We start from the raw sequence: 20222 nt of genomic DNA, 5'->3' as shown, positions 1-20222 counted from the left end.
TAAGTTGATTAATTTACATTTTAAAGAGAGAAGGATATTGTATTATTAAGTTTTAATTAGGTAGTACCTCTCAGCTCTGATAACACCATATATATAATGCTTGTTCTGACTGCATATGTGTAGGTAATTTAATTATCGTGTTTGTCCAGGCTGGATTCTTCTATTTTATTTCAGTGATACCTAGTTCTTTTAAATTTTGAGTCAGTTTAATTTGTCATTAACTGAAATGTAGCTTTAATTTGGTGAATGCAAAGAAACAAACCATACAAAAATGTTCAACAATGTTATTTTGAAAATAATAACATTTTGTTCAGATTTACAGATGCTCTTATGCACCATGCTGTTTTAAAATATCCTTTTCTGTAAATATGCCCTTGCATGAATATTCAGCTGGATATTCTTTATTTAGAGGGAGTAAATTTCAATTTGTTGCACAGCAGCAGTGATTTGGACTCATTGGTTTTTATGTGTCTATCTGTGGCTGACATTTTGGCCAGTCACTACATTTTGAGAAAAAGACCGTAGACAATTTAACTTGTTTGTCTCTTTGAAAATTTAATTAGAATACTTTTGAACTACAATATGAGACTATTGGCACGAGATTCCAGGTACTTCATATATTATCCAGAAATTCTGGAAAAAAAATCAAACATAAGCAGATACTGGATAGATAGATACATCTGTTTGACAATTGTATAGTAAAAGTGTGTTTTGCTATTTCCCTCACATAGTGTGGATATAGTTATACATCTATTTTTTTTTTGTGTAACTATTTCCATTGAATGTGTAAATACAGTAACTGCAGGAACAAATTACCATAATTGACCATTTTATGTGCAATTATCTGATTTTCATACTTAATTGTGGTAATTATACACAAAACTAGACTGCAATTGCCTATTCATCTATACAGATCTGTCCATGAAATATTGAAAATCTAAAAATAAATTCTAATAAAATATGCTTGTGATTTGTGGATATACCACAGTACATTAAAAAATTGCTTTGCCCAGTCCTGTGTAAAGGATATCGTAGAAGTCACTAGAGCACAAAAAGCATATCACAGGTGGTTGATAGATCATTGCAGCCATGTGCTATTGCGGTAGTACATATTTTAACCTGAATGTATGGTCTATGTAATAGAGAAATACCATGTGGTGGTCTGAATAGTGCATAATGATTCAAATACTTATTAGTTGTCAAGCCATGTCTGCCAATGGAAACTTCTCACTTTCTACCTGGCTCATGCTACTTTCCAGCTTCTGCCTTGCAGTTTAGCAGAAAACACATTCCAGTCTCTGGGATCTTCTGTGGTATTGCAGACACCTGAAGAGTTTATCTGCAACATTAATTTATCTGAATGTATTGATCTGTCTCTTCTGTCTCCTAGATTCATCTGAGTCCTTTTAGATTACAAGATGAGATGAAAGTGACAGCAATGTTGTTAAATCCACAAACCTGAGATTTACATTCTTGATTATGGAATTAGAAGAAGTTAGCAAAAAGTTCCCTTTCCACCTTTCTAAATATTACTGTGCAACATGGATTTTCTCGTCCTAGCTAGCTTTTGAGTAAGAGGTCAAAGCTTCATTTCTCTGATTCTCTCACCCTTTCTGTCTTTCAAAAGACAAATCTTTTTTTTTCTATTTTTAGTTCTCTGTTCCCAGAACCTTCTTCAGCTGTTTCCTTGAGAAATACAGCCTATGGATTCAAATTTATCTCTTCTCCTTTCTTTAGAATTATATTTCTGCCCTTCTCTAGTACCTTTTCTGAATTTACATTATTTTTTATGTCTTTATATGACACATTATCTTATTGGCTTTCTACTTTTACAACATTTTCAAAACTGTCACAAAATTTTATAAATCATATCAGAAGAGGCATTTAATGTACATACTTTTAAAATTTATACTGTCTAGCCTATTTTAAGGCTTCATAGAGACTACATAAGATATATTAATAATATAGATGGCATATAGAATTCAGAGAGCTCCATAAATTATTTCCTTCCTCTCTGCCTGAAGTTATTTGTTTGTTTGGGCTTGCAAGTATACAGGCAGAACTGGAAGAAAACAATTAAGAAGATACTGCTTATTCTCAATATTTATTTATTATTAAGATTATTAAATAGTGTTTGGGGAAAGACCCGGGGCATTCCTTTATAAAGCAGAAACGTATTCAATCCACAGCATACAAATGCTCATATGAATTAAAATGTACATGTACTTCTCCCTGGAGCCCTGAGAAGGCTAGCTGCTTATGTGATATGCGAAGTCTTTCCAATGTCTACAGTTGTTATTTTGTCTTCTTCCAAGCTTTGATTGTTGTCTTGGTCATAACTTTTATAGTGATATATGAAACTAGCCTTGTGCCTGATACATTTTCATTACACAGTTTTTCTCTGTAATTTCACTACTCTAATAACAAACTGCTATGATTTAAAACCAGTTATACTGAGAAGAGAGACTTATGATAAGTGTCAGACTATTTCTAAGAGAAGGACTCAACTATGATTTCAGGAACAGTTGAATCAAGAAGGGTTACATATTTTGGCATCTCATGGGCAACAAGATTTTTTTTGGGACATGTTGTTAAAAATGGATTGGGTACAATGTGGGCACATAGGGACCTGGTCTGCTTGAGACCCACAAAGCTGAAGTATTAAGGTAATTATTAGTGAAATTTCTGTCGAGTCATTCTGAAGCATTTAACATACATTATCATACATTATATTGCAAACCCTGCTTATGTAGTGATTTAATGGAGGCAATTTATAGAAGCCGAGAAGTTCTATTGTGTGAAACATTAATTTCTGAAGCTTTTGTTTTGTTTTAACAGAACAATGAAAATGAAACAGCACTGCATTGTGCAGCTCAATATGGTCATTCAGAAGTAGTTGCTGTTCTGTTAGAAGAGCTAACAGACCCTACAATAAGGAACAACAAACTAGAAACACCTCTGGATCTGGCAGCACTTTATGGACGTCTGCGTGTTGTAAAAATGATCATCAAAGCATATCCAAACCTGATGAACTGTAATACAAGAAAACACACTCCTTTGCATCTTGCTGCACGTAATGGCCACAAAGCTGTTGTACAGGTGCTTCTGGAGGCTGGAATGGATGTCAGCTGCCAAGTTAGTGTGTAATTTCTTTCTTCCTTTCTTCCTTTCCTCTGTTCTTCCTTTCTTGCTTTACTTTCCTTTATCATTAGAATATGATTTGAATGAAATCACATCTTATATTTTTTATTTTAAAATACACATCCATTTACTTTGTTAGAAATGCTGCAAGGTGATATATAATAGAGATTTATTTTTTGTGACCAGAATGATGTGTTCAAAGGGATAACTCAAGAAAGATAAGTGTCTTCAAAGCTTAGTGTATATTTTAATACTATCCTGAGACATGTATATATAGAAATCATATCAACTGTTTGTGTAGATGTCTATAGGTATTTTTTTCACAAAGTTGGCTTTAATGATACTGAGCTGACTTACTAAAGCTGTGGCCCTTAATGGTCATAGCAATCTGAAACAATGTTTAACTGAGAATTTATTTTTCCAGGGTTATCCTATTCTAAACCCAAAGTTACTAAGTAATAATAATTTTGATTTTCTGTTTTTCTAAACGCTTGTTGTGTACATCTAAAAGAAAATTCTATAGCAATACACTCTTGCAGCTACTGACTCCAACCTGTTGGCTGTTTGGTGAATCTAGTTCTGTTCGCGGTAAATTATAATGGTGTAAAAGGGGTAACTTTAAATAAAAGAGACATAGATGGGCTCAGATACTACAGCAGCAGGAAATTTTATGTCCAATTCTTTGTAGTGGAAAGTGTCCAAGCCTTTTAACTACAGAGGACCTGATTCTGTTATGTGTGAAGTATTGCCTCAGTCTTATGATTTCTCTTGATTTGATTGATGGCACTGTATTTGAGCTTAAAGTGTATTTTATCTTCAGATTTAAAGTAGCCTTCTTGCTATCTGAGTATATACAATATGCTTTGAATAAGGTTGTTTCGGTTTTAGATCTATGGTCAGATAAACTGAACAAACATAATTACATCTATTTTAGAGTCACATCCAGGCGTTCTTTACCAATAGGTGATTTAATAAATCTTGTGAAATTTGCTTAAACTTTGGCTAAGTTTTATAATAATTTTAAGCTTCAGGTGCATTTAATCAAACACCTTTGTACACATAATTCCCTTTTATATAGAAAGATTTCACCTGGATTCCATGCACTTTTTTTAGTTCTGGATTCTTCCATCAAGGTCATGTTTTTCAACTTTAGAGGAAAGCAATGTGAAGTGGGAAAGAAAAAATAGATTTAAAAAAAAAGCAACAAAGCAGACCAGAAATTATTCACATATTTTAAGATTAAAAATGGATGTTTTCAAATGCCTTCAAAATAAAAATGTGTTAAAATTGTTTTGCTCTAGTATCTTTTGAGTTACTTGCTTCAGACTATTTCAAACTGAAATACATTTTTTTTCTGTGGTTTGTGTACTTGTGTGTTAACCTACTGTTATGCTTCCAATTTAGTTTGCTTTTGATTTTCTCTACTAGGAAGTGATACACTTGCAAAGGTTAAAACAAGCACCTTTTTTTTTTTTGTTTCAGCTGTTCTTTTCTGTTACTAGATCTTCAGAAATTTAGGGAAGTTTAATGCTAAAGCAACACATAATGGAACCCTCGAATACATGTTTCTGAATGTATAATTTCTCTTCTATCTCTAGCAAATGAATGCGGAAAAAATCAGAAAGTACTGATGCCTGAATTGATGCTTAAGAAATAGAATAATTGAAGAAAAATAGTCTCTGTCATAGCAACTTACAAACTGATGGTTACATGAGGGTTGAATATTATACAATGCTTTTGTAAAATGTGTTCTTCCTCTTATGTAATCTAGATAATTTTAGCGCTACTGTGAATTTTCATAAGCTATTTCTATCTATAGTTATGCCAGAAGTTTTTCGCTGGTCTTTAAAAAATATAGTAGCTGCAAATTTTGTACAATCTTCTTTTAGGAAATGAGAGATTCTTTTAGTAATGGTCATCTGTTTGCCATCTACACAAAAATTCTAGGACTTTTATTTCTTATTTTAAAAATTCTTATTTGTTTTAAGTAATTCATGTTTTTATTTTTCTCAGTTATTCTTAGGCAGGGGGGATTTTTTTTTTTTTTGCACTGTGTAATCTTGTTTCTTCTGTGTTTGTCCTGCTTACCAGAAGGGAATACCATTTATTTATTTTCTCACTGGTATACATATTCTCCATCAATATGTTCCTTTTCATTCAGAATCTTAGCATATTGGCAAATTGGCTCTGTACATATTGTTAACTTATTGCTTCTATAACCTCTAAAAAATTCTTTGTTGATGATTACTGGCAGCTTATTAAACTGAGCAGAGCATATAATATCAGCCTGTTACTTAAAACTGAACTCAGCTGTTTTAATGTTTGTTAAATTGCTCTGCATCACTGTTTGGGAAAGAACAATATACAAAGTATAATCCCATGTGGTAAATAAAATTGTACACAGTCATACACATTAAATAAATTCAGCTTATCAGCAGTAAAGAGCTCTCAGAATGTTGAGAGACAATTATAAAAGTAGCCTATCTGCTATCACTCTGTAATTGTGAATATTTATTTGTTTAAATGGGAAGTGTATTTTAGCCATGTCATCTTTCTCTTCTGTACTCCCTGAGCATTTTTAATCATAGCAAATATTTGGACTAATAATAGACAGCACTTAATTTTTGATTGAATTAATCACACATTTTATTCATTTCCCAGGTCTATCCAATATCCTTCAATCTGAAATTATTTAGAAGTGGGCAATACAAATCTGCTTCATCTCTTTATGCTTTGAAGTTTTCATTTAAATTGAAACATATGAAAAATACACAGGTTTTGGGTGAGTGATAGATTTTGGGCCCTCAGTAAAATAAGATACTGCACAGTTCAGTGTGTTTCATGTAAACGGTAATTTCATAATTGTAAATACCTTAAAAACTTTGCCCCTTCTGCTTATCCAGCTTTTATCTCTCCCTATTTGCCTTCCCTGTCTGTTCCAGTAATGATGGCAATTTCCATTGCTTATCACTGTAGTTCTGCAAAGAGCTATGCCCCTTCCTTTTTGCTGTCACTATGTATGGAGGATATTCCACGAATCAATTTGCAAAGCTACTATTCCATCCTTCAGATTACGTCTGAAATCCATGTCAAAACTTTAGTGGACTGCCTATAAATAAGACAAGTGACCTAATTACAAGCTCTTGCATATTTACATGATTAAAAGAATCTCTAATTAATAAAACTCTTGATGCTTTTATGTGAGCCTGCAAATTGTACACCAAGCTAATTTGTGTATCCTGGTGTTCCTACTGACAATATCCTTCTATCCTTGCTTGCTTTGTGTGTCCAGCTGTGACATTGTACTTGTATTTAGCTGTAAGCTACCTGGGGCAAGGACTGTTTTATGATACACTTAGCACAGTTTGTGCTGTAGTTCTCGATATATAGAAAACTTAGAATCATAGGATCATAGAATGTTTAGGGTTGGGAGGGACTTTCAAAGGTCATCTAGAATCCATTGATGCAAAATGAAGAAGACTTTAGCTCACTTTTATGAAAAAATGCCAGCACATTTTGCATTAAATATCACTGTGGAAGAAATTCCAAATATAATGGTCTGTTCACTATGATCCAAGGCAATGAAAGCTTCAGAAAGTAAAGCAATTAATATTGTCTATAAATCTTGTTTGCTTGTTGTAGTATAGACAAGAAGAGTATATTAGCACATAGATACACCATTATAAGTGGAAAAGATCTGCTTAAAAACTCTAGCATATCTTAAATAAAATATAGAAATTGTTTGCAACTACGTTTTTTTCAGTCTTTCCAATTTGTGTAACATGCCCTATTGCATTACAAAAAAAAAAACCAAACAAATCAACCCAACATGATTTATATATTCAAGTAGTAGTCCATGTGCACATTTACATAGAAATATATATCAACTCAGCCAGTCCTCTGAGTTTCTCTTGACCCTGTTCATCCTCAGGCTCAGCATTTTCCCTATGTTAAAATGGAGTTTGGTAACTGAATTCTCTGATAACAAGGATATTTCTGCCTTCTGGACAGTTTTTGGATCAAGGGGTCTGATTCACTCGTTAGTTATTCACTATTACCATGACATCTTGCCTAGAGCTTTTAAGATTTACGTCAGCATTCATCTTCGTGACATCTCATGCAGGATTATGCATCTGCATCTTACAAGTATGCTCTCAATCTCCACGTTCCCAGACTGATTTTCTTTCAGTTTCATGGTAATATTTCCCCTCTTGCTCTGAAAATCATCTATAAAGTGGGCAAATCAGTCCACTGTTTATATGGTATGCCTTTCAAATTCCTCTTTAGAACAGAGTGTTTGTAATATGTACCTCATTTCTGGGATATGGCATTCATTAACATTTTCTGATAGCTTGGAGTTGTAAAGCAAAGACTGCCCAAGAATCCAGGGCAGTGCAGAATGCCTGTAAAGCATTTCGGATCATGTTCAGATGTGACAGGAAATATCATGATAGAATAGACCAAGAAGCAAGAAAGTATAAAATGAAAAAAATGACATTTGGCTTTGGATTCTTCTCCCAACACTATGAATTACCTATGTAGGTGGCTTAAGTTTCTCTGCTCCCTTGATGCATAGCAGAGCTTTGGTTCATTGTTACAGAACTATCTTCTGGCTCTCAAGTTGCCCTCTGTGCTGGTTTTCGCTAGAATAGAGTTAATTTTCTTCATAGTAGCTAATATGGGGCTATGTTTTGGATTTGTGCTGAAAACAGTGTTGATAATACAGGCATGTTTTAGTTACTATTGAGCAGTGCTTACACAGAGTCAAGGCCTTTTCTGCTTTTCACACCACCCCACCAGCGAGTAGGCTGAGGGTGCACAAGAAGTTGGGAGAGGACACCTGACCCCAACTGACCAAAGGAATATTCCATACTATATAATGCCATGCTCAGCATATAAAGCTGGGGGAAGAAGAAGGAAGGGAAAGATGTTTGAAGTGATGGTGTTTTGTCTTCCCAAGCAACCGTTATGTGTGATGGAGCCCTGCTTTCCTGGAGATGGCTGAATACCTACCTGCTGATGGGAGGGGGTGAATTAATTTCTTGTTTTGCTCTGCTTGCGTTTGCGGCTTTTGCTTTGCTTTTTAAACTGCCTTTATCTTAACCCATGAGTTTTCTTAATTTTATGGGATTTTTTTTTACCCTTTTCAGCCTTTTACCCAGTTCTCTCTCCCATCCCACAGGGGGAGGTGTGAGTGAGCAACTGTGTCGTGCTTAGCTGTTGACTGGGTTTAAACCATGACGCTCCCAGATAGATTTGTTTGCCTTAGACATCTACAGGAAATTGCCTGTTCTCATGTTTTCATTCTGTTTGTTATGAGTTGTATACTTCAATCAAGGAAAATATTACTTGCCCTTACACTATTTTGGTGTTCTTCTCTGGCAGGTTACTGTGCCAAACTTCTCCCCATTGTGGCTTTTGGATTTCACCACCTGTCTTTCCAAAGCAAATATTTTGGGAGTCAAAGGTGTACTTCATATCCTTGATGACAGGGAATTCTATGTTAATAGTCCCAAGTACACCCAGTAGTCTTGAGGTTTATTGATGTTACTAAGTGACCAATCCAAAGGAAATGCCATATCCGCACAAATACCAAAGAGGATAACAGGCTGTGCCAAAGCCTTTTTCAAGATTGCTCCTGTCAAGCCTTTTTCAGTAATCAGGCCTATAGCTATCAGTGACTTTTCTGAGAACTGTTTTCATTCCCAGAAATTTCTGAGCTGCACCTTAAGCTCTGCTTGTACCTTTGTGGTTGCACTATATGTCATTGCAGAGTTATCTAGTGTTAAAGTCAATTACCGTTACTGGAAAACTCCTGTAGATATTACTTGAGTAAAGGATTCTGAAACCATCTCTAAGTACATCTGGATATTTAGTCTTCTTGTTCAGAATAAGTCTATGGATGTTCATCTGGATTGCTTCTGAAGATGGAAAGATTAGAAATTGTTTTGAGATATGTACTTATTATGTATATTCTTTTACTGACTTAGTATACCTGATGTGCTGGATGTAAATGACATTGGGCATGCTTTGCTTTATATGTCCATGTACAAAGTATGAAGAAATATAAAAAGTGAGTGTTCTTATCGTGGACATAACAAAGTGTTTTCAGGCTCAGTTGATAGGATGTGTGTACACTTACTGTGTGCTCACATCCCATCTCAGGATCTCTGATTACTTTAAATATTTTGTCATTGCATCGCTATAGCACTGGTGCATTCTGATGCAGTTAAGAAATAATGAATCACTATTTTATTTCAGAGGTAATTTTTTTTTGTGTATCTTTAAAGTCTTTCCACCATAGCAAGCATGACAATGGTGCATTTGGATAAAATGTAGAAAAACCAAATTCAAGCAGTAAAGCTTTTAAATTTTGCCCACAAATAAAAAACACTCAAAATCTAATTTACTGTCAAAAAAAAAAAGGAGATGAACCAGAGATTCAGTGAGATCTAGTAGTATTTTAGCTAGTGCTAATGCTATTGTATGGAAAGACATTCTGTTTAGATTTTTCGGTAACTGTCAGCAGTACGAAATACTAACAAAAGTGTCTTGTTAAGAAAGGTAGTTTGTTTTTCAGTACTGTAAATTTTATTTGAGCAAAAGTCCATTCACAAAAAAAATTTGTATCACAGGGATCTGCAAAAACAGATTCACAGACATCTAAGGTAGAATTTAAATTATCTAAAGATAGACATCTTATGCTGTTGTAGGTGCCTTAGGGTATCCAAGACATCTGTATGGGGCAGCTATGATGCCAATCAATTGTGAGCATCAGCTGCAACATCAGCTGGAGGCCAGATAGCTTATCTTAGGGCATCTCTCCCTGTGCAACTGAATTGACCTTCTAGGGTATGATACAGTTTCAGATTAAAACACATAAGTGTAAATGTCCACACATAAACTGGCTGACTGCTGAACAACTATGTTCCACTGATTGTATTGACTAGATTTTCACTGTAATAGGAGTTTAGTTTTGTTAATTGGGAATTGTATTACATCCCTACTGTATTTTCTTATATAGTTATTAATTTTTATAGTAGAAATTACAGTGTTTATGTTGTTATCTTGAATAATAATAAAAAGGTAGTATTTGTTCTTGCCCATTCAATGTTTTTTATATGTAGATAAAATAGAGAGGAAAAAATAAATACTTCTTTTCTAAATGTATTATTTTCAAATGGATTAATTGGTATTTTAATTTGCATTTTAAATGTCACAATTTTTTTTTTTTTTCTAGACAGAAAAAGGGAGTGCACTACATGAAGCAGCCTTGTTTGGAAAGGTGGAGGTAGTACGCATTTTGCTTGAAACAGGTACGTCTAATTTACAGGAAACACTGAAAAAGTATCTGTAATATTCCTAAACTGGTGTATGCCTCCTCAAGTTTTGAGTATACAAATTACTGTTATCTTTCTCAGCCTTTGCAAATCTAATCGCATGTACCTCTCCTTAAAACAGTGTTCTTTTAGAATAAGAAATTACTATACACAGAGAGCAAAAGGAATGCTTTCACTAAGACTCAGAAATTCTATATGTGACTCAGTATATGCCACTGTATTTTGAGAATAAATGTATTCTGAGAACAAAATGACTACATAAAATTTTGTCATTCATTCTGAAAGACAGCCAAGAATATTCTTTGATCTACAGGCCAGAAGACTCATGTTCACATTTCTTTCCTTCACATAGCTGTTCCTAACAAACACACCACCCTGCTTGCTCCTTCATTTCCTGGATAAACTTTTGAGTGCCTGTGAAGAAAAGGGAAGGCACTATGTCTCTGAAAATTGCATTTGTCCTGAAAAGAAAGGGATATAGAGAATCCCAACAAACCCATCTACTACATAATAAGAGTTTCAAAATTGTTGCAGGTAAATTACTCATCTAAACAACTGTCTTCTCAGATAAATGAGAAGACCAATGAAAATTAAAATGTCTAGAAAAGACTTCTCTTGGATACATGAACTTTCATTACACTGAGGGATCTCATTGATCTTTATTATCAGTGCTTGTAGGGTTATATATTGCAAAAGAAGGTGTGTATGTCCTACTTACAGCTTCTCATCTGAATCTCAGCTAGTGCTTATCTGATCTGAGATCTGTTTTCAGAAAACGAGGTCCTTCCAAGATGCTTTTGTGTTTGGATGAATAAGAAGGAGGCAGAAAGAGAGCTTCACCTGCCCTCAAAAAGGCAGGGCCTTTCCATATTAATTCACCTAAAAGATGAATATCACACAAACTTAGGAAACCCTTAGACCATAGATAAAAGAATGCTTCTTATAGAGTAGTACACATTATAGCCTCTGCCAGAGTAAAATTGTGCAAGACGGTGGAGTAGAATCTTCACTGTGAACTTCTTCAAGCCCAAATGCTCTGGATTTCTGCAACACTCCCCCCACTTCTGCTTTTTCATGTGACAATCCCCTTTTCTCTAGTTCTGCTTCAAAAAAGACTCAGAAGATGTTATAAGTAGCTACTGCAAAGGAAAGATGTAAGTTGCTATCTCTGGCCTCTGAAAATCAGCTGCCACTGCTAATTAGCCCAGCAGTATTTTGGCTTTATTTTCAGTGAGAAAACAAATTTCTCACAAAACAAATTAGGAAACTCTCCATCAGGTCAGGAAATGGTAAGAACTGCAGCCTTTTCTGATGAGTAGAGAAATCCTTCCATGCTTCCAGAATGTCCTTATAAAGCCTGCGTCCTTTGATTTCGTCTATGCAGTGTCCCGAGAAGAATCTCATTCTGTTTGTTAGGACCTTTCATGCCTTTGCTTTTTATGAAAGTACATCTAAACTAAAAAACAACTTCAGTCTTCTACCATAAGGCAAACATTTCCAAAGTAGCCCCTAGAAGGCAAAGGTGGAGGGTATCATGTATCATGTATGTGTATCATGTACAGCAGGTTCTCAGAGACCTATCCAGGATAAGCCTCTAACTTATTTATGGTTACATTCACAATTTGAGCCAAACAATTACTTTGTCAATGGTCTGCACAGTCTGTGAGGAAATGCTCTGGCTATTCACATAGCCTTTATACTACATATGGATATTTCAGTCTATTCAGAACATGAATTTCAAACATGTTGCCATGAATTACTAAACTTTTAAGGTTAATAACTTTTTCAGTATTACTCCCAAAACACATACTAGTCCTATGGACTAGAAAATCCCCAATGAATCCCCAAGAACAGTTTTGGGAGAATTAGAATCATCCAGGAATGTAGGAAAAACATTCACATAATTTCTCGATTTTATAAAATATTTTCAGGATGGCTGGTTTTTAGGAACAGTCTGTTAAAATAATCCGAAGTTTGGTTTAAGAAGCTTGCTTTATATCCCCATGAATTACAGAAATATAAAAACAATCCATGTCAGCATGTGAATTTTAGGCTACTCAAGCTTTAAACAGAAAAGGATGCTGTACTTCAACTATAACACAGCTGTTAATCCGCTACAGTTGTAAAACTGCTTGCATTCAATTTGCCAGATAATTGAGTCTGATATACCACATTTGTAATCAGAAGTACTTGGGGTTAAAAATTCCACCACAGATAATTTTCTTTTACAGGAATTGATACCAACATAAAGGACAGTTTGGGTAGAACGGTTTTAGATATTCTTAAAGAACATCCATCTCAGCAATCACTCCAAATTGCAGCTCTACTTCAAGGTAAGTCATATTCAGTTATACATTTGTCAGAGACAAATCAGAATAGCATGGAGGAATATTAAGATACATAGTAATTTCTAGTTTTTAAATATTTCATTATACAAAAGCGTAGTCTTTTGAATTAAAAAGATGAAATTATTGTTTGCTAGGTACACAAAAAATAAGTGGCTGAATATCTGAATTTCAGAGTAAACCCTTGGTTTATTTCTGACAATAGACATTAACATGGTGTGTTACTTATAGTTACTCTGTACATTTTTCATTACAAAATAACATATTGTAATATTTCACTGCAGTTCCATTAAATTGTGATGGTAAACTACAATGGAAATGCTTGATTTGGTCATAAATAACAACTATGACTGAAAAGATGATAAATTTTCAAAACATTTCTTTGCATTTTTCTCTTTTTGCTTAAATTAAAAAAAAATAAACCAGGCAGTAATTCTTGTCATTATAGCAGAAGTAATACAATTTTGTTGTACATACATTTGTTCTCATTCCTCATCTTACTTTCATGGTGTAAGACTGATGCAACTCCATTCTTTACTTCAATTTTTTACTATAGAAGATGACAGTAAGGTGGTGAAACATGAACTAGTACATAACTCAGTGTTAAACATAATTCCTTCTCTTCTATGGAATTTTTTCCCTGCATTTTCAGATTAGTCTTTCATTAACTGTATTTGACAGAGGAGTTTCCTGCAGGTATCATTACTGCATCTCCACCTGTATTGATTATTCCCATCTTTAAATAAGCCCTTTTAATCAGTTCAGTGTTGGTTCTACATACAAACTAGCTCATGCTTCCATCTTGTGCGTAAATGTATTTTGTAAGAACATTTCCTAGAGAAAATGAGGTCATGTGGCCACACTGTGTCCTTCAGGTTTTCTTTTTTCAATAACTTCCAGACTTATTAGCCAGCTTCAGTAGTTTTCTAGTGAGATGATTAACTCAAGACACAAAGCTGCTATAAGTATAATGGAAATTTTGCAGGCTGGAGGAGAGGTGTTCTCTTAAGAAGCAGATTCATGTTATACCTGAACTGAATTAGCAGCTTGCCTTAAGGTCCCCCCTCTCTCCCTCCTTCCTATTTTCTTTTTTTCCTTTCCCCCATTCCCTCCCTTCTTCCTCCACTACTCCCAGCTACACAGTTCCCTTCCATATTCCCTGCTTACAGGGAATTGCAAAGTGATCTGATTCAGGTAATGAACCAGTAATAGATAAAATATATAATTTATTATATTACCTATATTTAATAGCATGTAAAATAATAAAAAATAAGATTATAATTATGTAACTATACATTTGTATGTTTTAATGACCTTGCCTTCTATGTGATTCAGGTCCCTGAGTTAGCTCTGTCCCAGGTAACTGGCAGAAATGAGCATCAAAAAGTGGGCAGGAAGATCAGGGTGAGGGAAGTAGGATTTCCTCCGATCAGCAGATGGAAGTACCTGATTAGACTCAGACTGTATGGTGAAACTTCAGCCTTTATGTCCTCACTGAGCTGCAGCATTAACATCCCCCTGTGTAGAGGAAAAGAGGGTTAATATCATACTGAAACTTCTTCAGTAGCAAGAAAAGTATAAGTCAGAGCTTCCACTTTCTTAGAAATCCAAATCAATCATCCTTCTGATATTAATCTAAAATTCATTATAATGTCTCATCACCAACTAAACTAATTTTCATGTTATTATCTCTGCACTGTTCCATTTTCTCCTTAGTGTGATAACCTTGCAGTCTCAGCCTCATTGATGAACAAAGTTTCTTCAAAGTACCTTTGCTCTATGAAAAATAGAGCACCTAAACCCCTCTCAAGAGTTTTTGATGTTGATGGATCCACATCTGCCCTTAGTTTTTGTCCCAAAAAAGAAATACATCAAATTCAAGGCTTTTTGGTGCTTTGACATACAATTATTCTCACATGTGTGCCTTGAAAATATGAGGAAGACTGCTTAGTAGTTTCAGCTCATCTAAATATGACAAAACTGTGCTTGTAACAAGCAGCTGTTTATTTTTCGTCTGTCTGCCTTATAGTCAGAAGTGATGTGCAAGGATGAAAAATGTTTACAAAGATGCCATTCTGAGTCTTAAGTAAACCTCAGGAGCCCTTTCAGAACTCCCTTGTGGAACTCACTGAAATTCTTTTTCATCAGCAAAAGATTCACTGAAGCTTTAATAATCAATGATAAAGTTTGAACTGTGAGCTGAAGTTGAAAAAAAAAATCAGGAGTGGCAGGATTCAGTAGTAGCACTGCTGGTGATACAGTAGACCTTCCCTCCTCTAAAAAAGCCAGTTGAGTATACTCTTCACTGAAATGTGGGCATTTATCCCATTGTAGCTGAACAATCAGTGAAGCACTGGGATTTTGGGAAAACTGAATGTACTGTAATTGAGTTCGACTTCAGTGGGTAATGAATTCCATGCAAAGAAAGGGTAATTGCTGAGAGAGATTTAGTGACTTACAAATACATTCCTGTTAAAGCTCCTGCGTTCAGATGATTGTCTAGAGAAGTTTGTGTCTCTTTCATGTTGACTTACAGGAAAAAGAAATTAAATTAATGATGTCAGATAGTTACTGACCAGATTTTGTAAGTTTCTTCCTATTTTTTTTCTTTATGCAGACACAATGGCAATGAATTGATTCTTTCACCTTGTTGCCAGGATAGAGTAAGATTTTATCACCTAGTATTCTGTTTTTTACCACTTTCTCCTTCATTGTTATGAATGTTACTGTGCAGTTTCTAGTATCAACGTAGCATAGTATTTGTCCCTGCCACAAGACATTATCTTTCAAAATATAAAACAAAGGCTCCATATAAAAAACCAAAAGATGCATATGAACAGACTGGCAGAAAAAGACAAGGAAATAACATGACTGGTGTTACTGGTGGGCCTGATAGGTCGAGTTCTGTCCTATATGCGGAGGGATAACAGAGCTGTAAGAAAAGTTTTGAAAGTAAATTAGTTGTTTTGAGGATATTTATGAGAAACTTCTTTGAAGGAGAAGAATGTAATTTATGTCTTTAGAAGCAGTTAATGGAGGCAGTAATACTAAATCCATTCTGCTGATACTAAAAGCTACAGGACTGGTAACCTCCTGTGAATGAGGCCTCCAGAATTGTGGACAGAAGTTTCTGTTGGGGTTGTCCGTTCCACTATGTGATTTCTCACCACCCGATATCCCAATGACTGATACAGTGCCTCCTGAGCAGTGATCACAGAAATTAAACTGAGCAGTGAGCAAAGGAGGGAGAGGGAGCCATGCCCCTCGCTGGCCAACCCCCACATATATACTGAGCATGACATTTATGGCATGGAATACTCTCTTTGGCCAGTTTGGGTCAATTCTTCTGGCTATATCCCTCTCAGCTTCCTGGCCCTGCACATTAGCGAGACCTGGAAAGCCGGACAGTGTCCTTGGTCTCATTAGCAACAACTCATAACATCAGTGTGTTTATCAACAACCTTCACATATGAAATCAAAAACACATCAGCTACTGAGAGGAAAATGAACTCCATCCCTGCTGAAACCAGGACACTACTTTTTTTCAGATCATAGGTTAAAAAGAAACAAAAGCTTTTGCCAATGAGGTTTTAGAAGAGTTAGTGTTTTTGTGATCTTTACTTTAGATCTTTTCTCACTATCCTGAGAAAATAGTAATTGAAGTTTCTTCAGATTTGTGTGTTTGTGTGTGTTTGCAAAGTCAACTGTCTTTTTGGAGATTTTAGGGCTTTATCTTATAAAAGGAAAATAAGTAACAAAGTAACAAACTTTAAAGAGCAATGTGAAAAAGGCTCGGTAATCTATGCACTACTTGAATGTTTTTTTTACTGCCTGTTAATTACAGATGGAATTATTAGAAATGACAGTATAAGTTTTAATTCTTTGTCATTCATATATGTCCCATCATTTTCTGTGTCTTGCTCACATCTGAGTTGCACTGAATTCAATTAAAAATACCTATTACAATTTAGATTCTTTGTGTGCTAATGAAGAAATAGCTATTTAGGCATTATGTTCTCAAAGAGCAGAGAATTAGAATACTGTGCCAAGTAAGGCCAATCTGATGGATGCATTTTATGGATGTAGTGAAACAACTGCATTCAGTGCTGAAGCAGTTAACAGTATTGGCACTTAGGGCTTTATAATGAGGCATTGAAGATAAAAGGGATGTTGCCAAGGCTAGTAGGCCTAAAATTAAACCGACCAGCTGTGTTTTGGTTTTAGCACATGTGAACGTGACGCAGGTGCATGCTATACCATCTTTCTACCCTTTTCCCACAGCCCACTACGCTCTCTGTTAGAATCCTGCCCTTTTACTATTTCTGGAAGTAGAATTCTCATTATTATGAAAAACAAAGGAGGTAGTAGATAAACAGATGAAAAATAACACAAGCCCCAGGAAGGCACAATAAGCTGCATAGACAGTATAGAGGAAGATGTAATGGCAAGCTGTTTCCTCTCTCTTCTGCTGAAGCTGCTTAATAACCTAACATTGTTTGTACATGATACCAAATTATTCATAAATGGAAAATGCATAAGCAGCTGCAGAACCAGGAGTCCTTTCTTCTCCTCTCTACTTAAGTGTTGGGGGCAACGAATATCAGAAGCCGTGGGACTGAGAAATAAGGGACTTTCTAAGAGAAGGAAAGCAATATCGAGGACACCTGGTGGTGGGACAAATATAAGGGACACCTGGTGGTGGTTAGAGGAATTACGGGTATAAAAGCACGGGAACGGTAAGAGTAGTTGGCTTTCTGCCTAGCATGCAGTAGGGTCTGAGACTATGCTTTCAACAACTGGACTATGCACCAACACTTAAGTAGCTTTGGTGTCATTAGCACAGGCTTTCTTTTCATAGAATGGTTTGGGTTGGAAGGGACCTTCAAAGATCATCTAGTTCAACCCTGCTGCAAGGAGCAGGGACCTCTCCAACTAGATCAGGTTGCTCAGAGCCTCTTCCAGCCTGGCCTTGAATGTTTCCAGGGATGAGGCATCCACCACCTCTCTGGGCAACCTGTTCCAGTATTCCACCACCCTCATTGTAAAAAAAAATTTTCCTAATATCTAATCTAAGTCTACCTCCCTCTGTTTTAAAACCATTACCCCTTGTCCTATCACAACAGGCCCTACTGAAGAGTCTCTCTCCATCTTTCCTGTAGGCTCCCTTGAGGTACTGGAAGACCGCTATAAGGTCTTCTCAGAACCTCCAGGCTGAACAGCCCCAACTCTCTCAGCCTGTCTTCTTATGAGAGGTTCTCCAGCCCTCTTATCTTCGTGGCCCTCCTCTGGACCCTCTCCAACTGGTCCATGTAATTCTTAAGTTGGGGGCTTCATCCATGTCCTTCTTATGTTATATTTTGTGTATTCTCACTCTCTCTTTCTCTCCTTCTTTTTCTGTGGACAAGTAGATCTTCCATTTCCTTGAGTGCAGGAGGTCAGCCTCACTTGAAGGATGGAATAAGTTTCCAGTCTAGGATTTAATTACATCTGTGTGGGATGAGAAGAGTTGGGATCTCAGTCCCCCTTTGTTGTTCTTTTTTGGGGACTTCTCAGCTCCTTTTACAGGCTATTGTGCAAAAGCTGTAGAGTATTAAGTATATTTATGAATTAATTTAGCTGCTGTTATTTTGGGAACTGAAAGTTTAGCTGTGCCCTTACCTATCTCAGGATCATAGCAGTAGTTGAGTGCTTGTGTCTCTTTAACTTCCCTGAACACATGCACGGAAGTCTCCTTGTGTGCCTATAACTTAAACATCTACTGATTTCAGGTTTCTCTGTTATTAAGTCAAACTTGAGTCATTGAGAATTGTCCTCTGAAATTCAGCAGACTGAAGTCAGCCCAGCCTCCACCTGAGCTCAAGACTATTGTCTTGCACACCTGAAGGTAGCAGTTACCAATTGCTTTTTTATAACTGTTGCTGTTGTAAAGAGAAGAGGAATTGGGACATGAAATCTCAGGTGGGCTCCTTCCCAGGGGAGCAAGTGAGCTGATTTGGGAGGAGCTTATGGAGAGCTCATGGGGTGGGACAGGACTCAATGGAGCTGCAGGATCCTCAGTCAGATGCTGGGAGAGCCCTGGGAGTGCAGGTGCTCTGAAGATTGCTGCCCTTCAGGAATATGTAGCCTGAAGGAGTAAGGATACCCCTGCAGGAATATGGACTGTGGAGGAAAGTGGTTTCTAAACCAGTTTTATTGCTCCTATCAGGTTGGAGAGTCTTATGCTTGAAAAGGTGAGTGTTCAGTTTTTTATTCTAATCAAATATGTCTTTTTGAGAGTTTAAAAAGCCTTTTGGTCTCTTTAGGGGAGGTCACTCTAGGGGGGAACTCTATGTGAATCCACCCCCAGCCATTGCCAAAGTAAGCTCTCAAAACAAAATGGAAAGGAGCTCATACTTTTTTTTTTTTTTTTTTTTTTTAAGAAGTTGTTTGTTTCTCCTCCTTTTTTTTTGGGGGGGGGGGCATTAAAAGGAAAAGTAAGAAGTTCTGAGACTGATGTAGCCAGTCTCAGAGACAGGCTTATAAATAAAGGTTTTATAAATAAAGCAAAAAATCTTGACCCTCTCACCTTGCTGCAGAATTAGGACCTAGAGGAACTGAAGCTAAAGCAAGCTGTGCTCTAGGGGCTGAGCTTTCACTTCCCCTGGAAGTTCAGCAGCAGCTCTAGCTAAACTGGGCCATGTTTTCTTCATGGCTGACCCTCCTGGCTTTGGCTGCTCTATGGAGAGGGAGCTGTGTTTCCCTCCTTACATGTTAACACTTTCCTTTCTGCTTGGTTTTAGCCTAACTGGGATTACAGAAACCGAGACAGCTGGAGTTCCAGCAGTTTGAACTCTCCAGTGCTTGTTACCTTCTTGGTTTCATGTTCCCCACTGCTCCTATTTCCACTGCTGTGTGACCGCTTTTATGCTATTACTTTTTGTGTGCATGGCCCTATTTAATCTAAGCGGGACTATGTTAAAATTGGAAAACTGTAGAAAAGAATGCTACTAAGCAGGCAAAGTTTTTGAGATTCCTGGTTTTAATCCTCACTGAACCATAATCTGCCATTTGAGTCAACAGAAGTAAGATACTCCATTCTTCCCAAAGCAATGTATGGTGAGGAAACATCTCTGAAGTGTGTATTAACATATGCTTCTTTCACCCCTTACATGCTAGTCATACTGGTTGTCTTTGGGAGATAACCTATCAGATTCATAACACCTCCTTCACCAGCTTACTGTAATCCATCAACATGGTTGGTGACAGCCAACATGGCTTCACCAAGGGCAGATCGTGCTTGACCAATTTGGTGGCCTTCTATGACGGGGTGACAACATCGGTGGACAAGGGACAAGCAATGGATATCGTCTACCTGGACTTGTGCAAAGCTTTTGACACTGTCCCGCACGACATCCTT

The 20222-nt window shown here is 36.4% G+C and overlaps 1 protein-coding gene across 2 annotated transcripts in view; it reads left to right on the top strand.

Annotated features, from left to right (window-relative positions):
• Positions 1-20222, top strand: part of ANKS1B (ankyrin repeat and sterile alpha motif domain containing 1B) — a 444690-nt gene that overhangs the window by 59003 nt on the left and 365465 nt on the right. For both annotated transcript variants that reach the window (XM_086750799.1, XM_086750791.1), the window contains exons 4-6: positions 2839-3135; positions 10382-10457; positions 12713-12814. In XM_086750799.1, coding sequence (XP_086606925.1) covers positions 2839-3135; positions 10382-10457; positions 12713-12814 — 475 coding nt within the window. The remainder of the gene's footprint in view (positions 1-2838; positions 3136-10381; positions 10458-12712; positions 12815-20222) is intronic.

This window comes from Chlamydotis macqueenii, chromosome 1 (genome assembly GCF_036417535.1).
Source record: "Chlamydotis macqueenii isolate bChlMac1 chromosome 1, bChlMac1.mat, whole genome shotgun sequence".
Taxonomy (NCBI): domain Eukaryota; kingdom Metazoa; phylum Chordata; class Aves; order Otidiformes; family Otididae; genus Chlamydotis; species Chlamydotis macqueenii.
The sequence above is the reverse complement of the archived record's forward strand: the minus strand, read 5'-3'. Positions and strand labels throughout refer to the sequence as shown.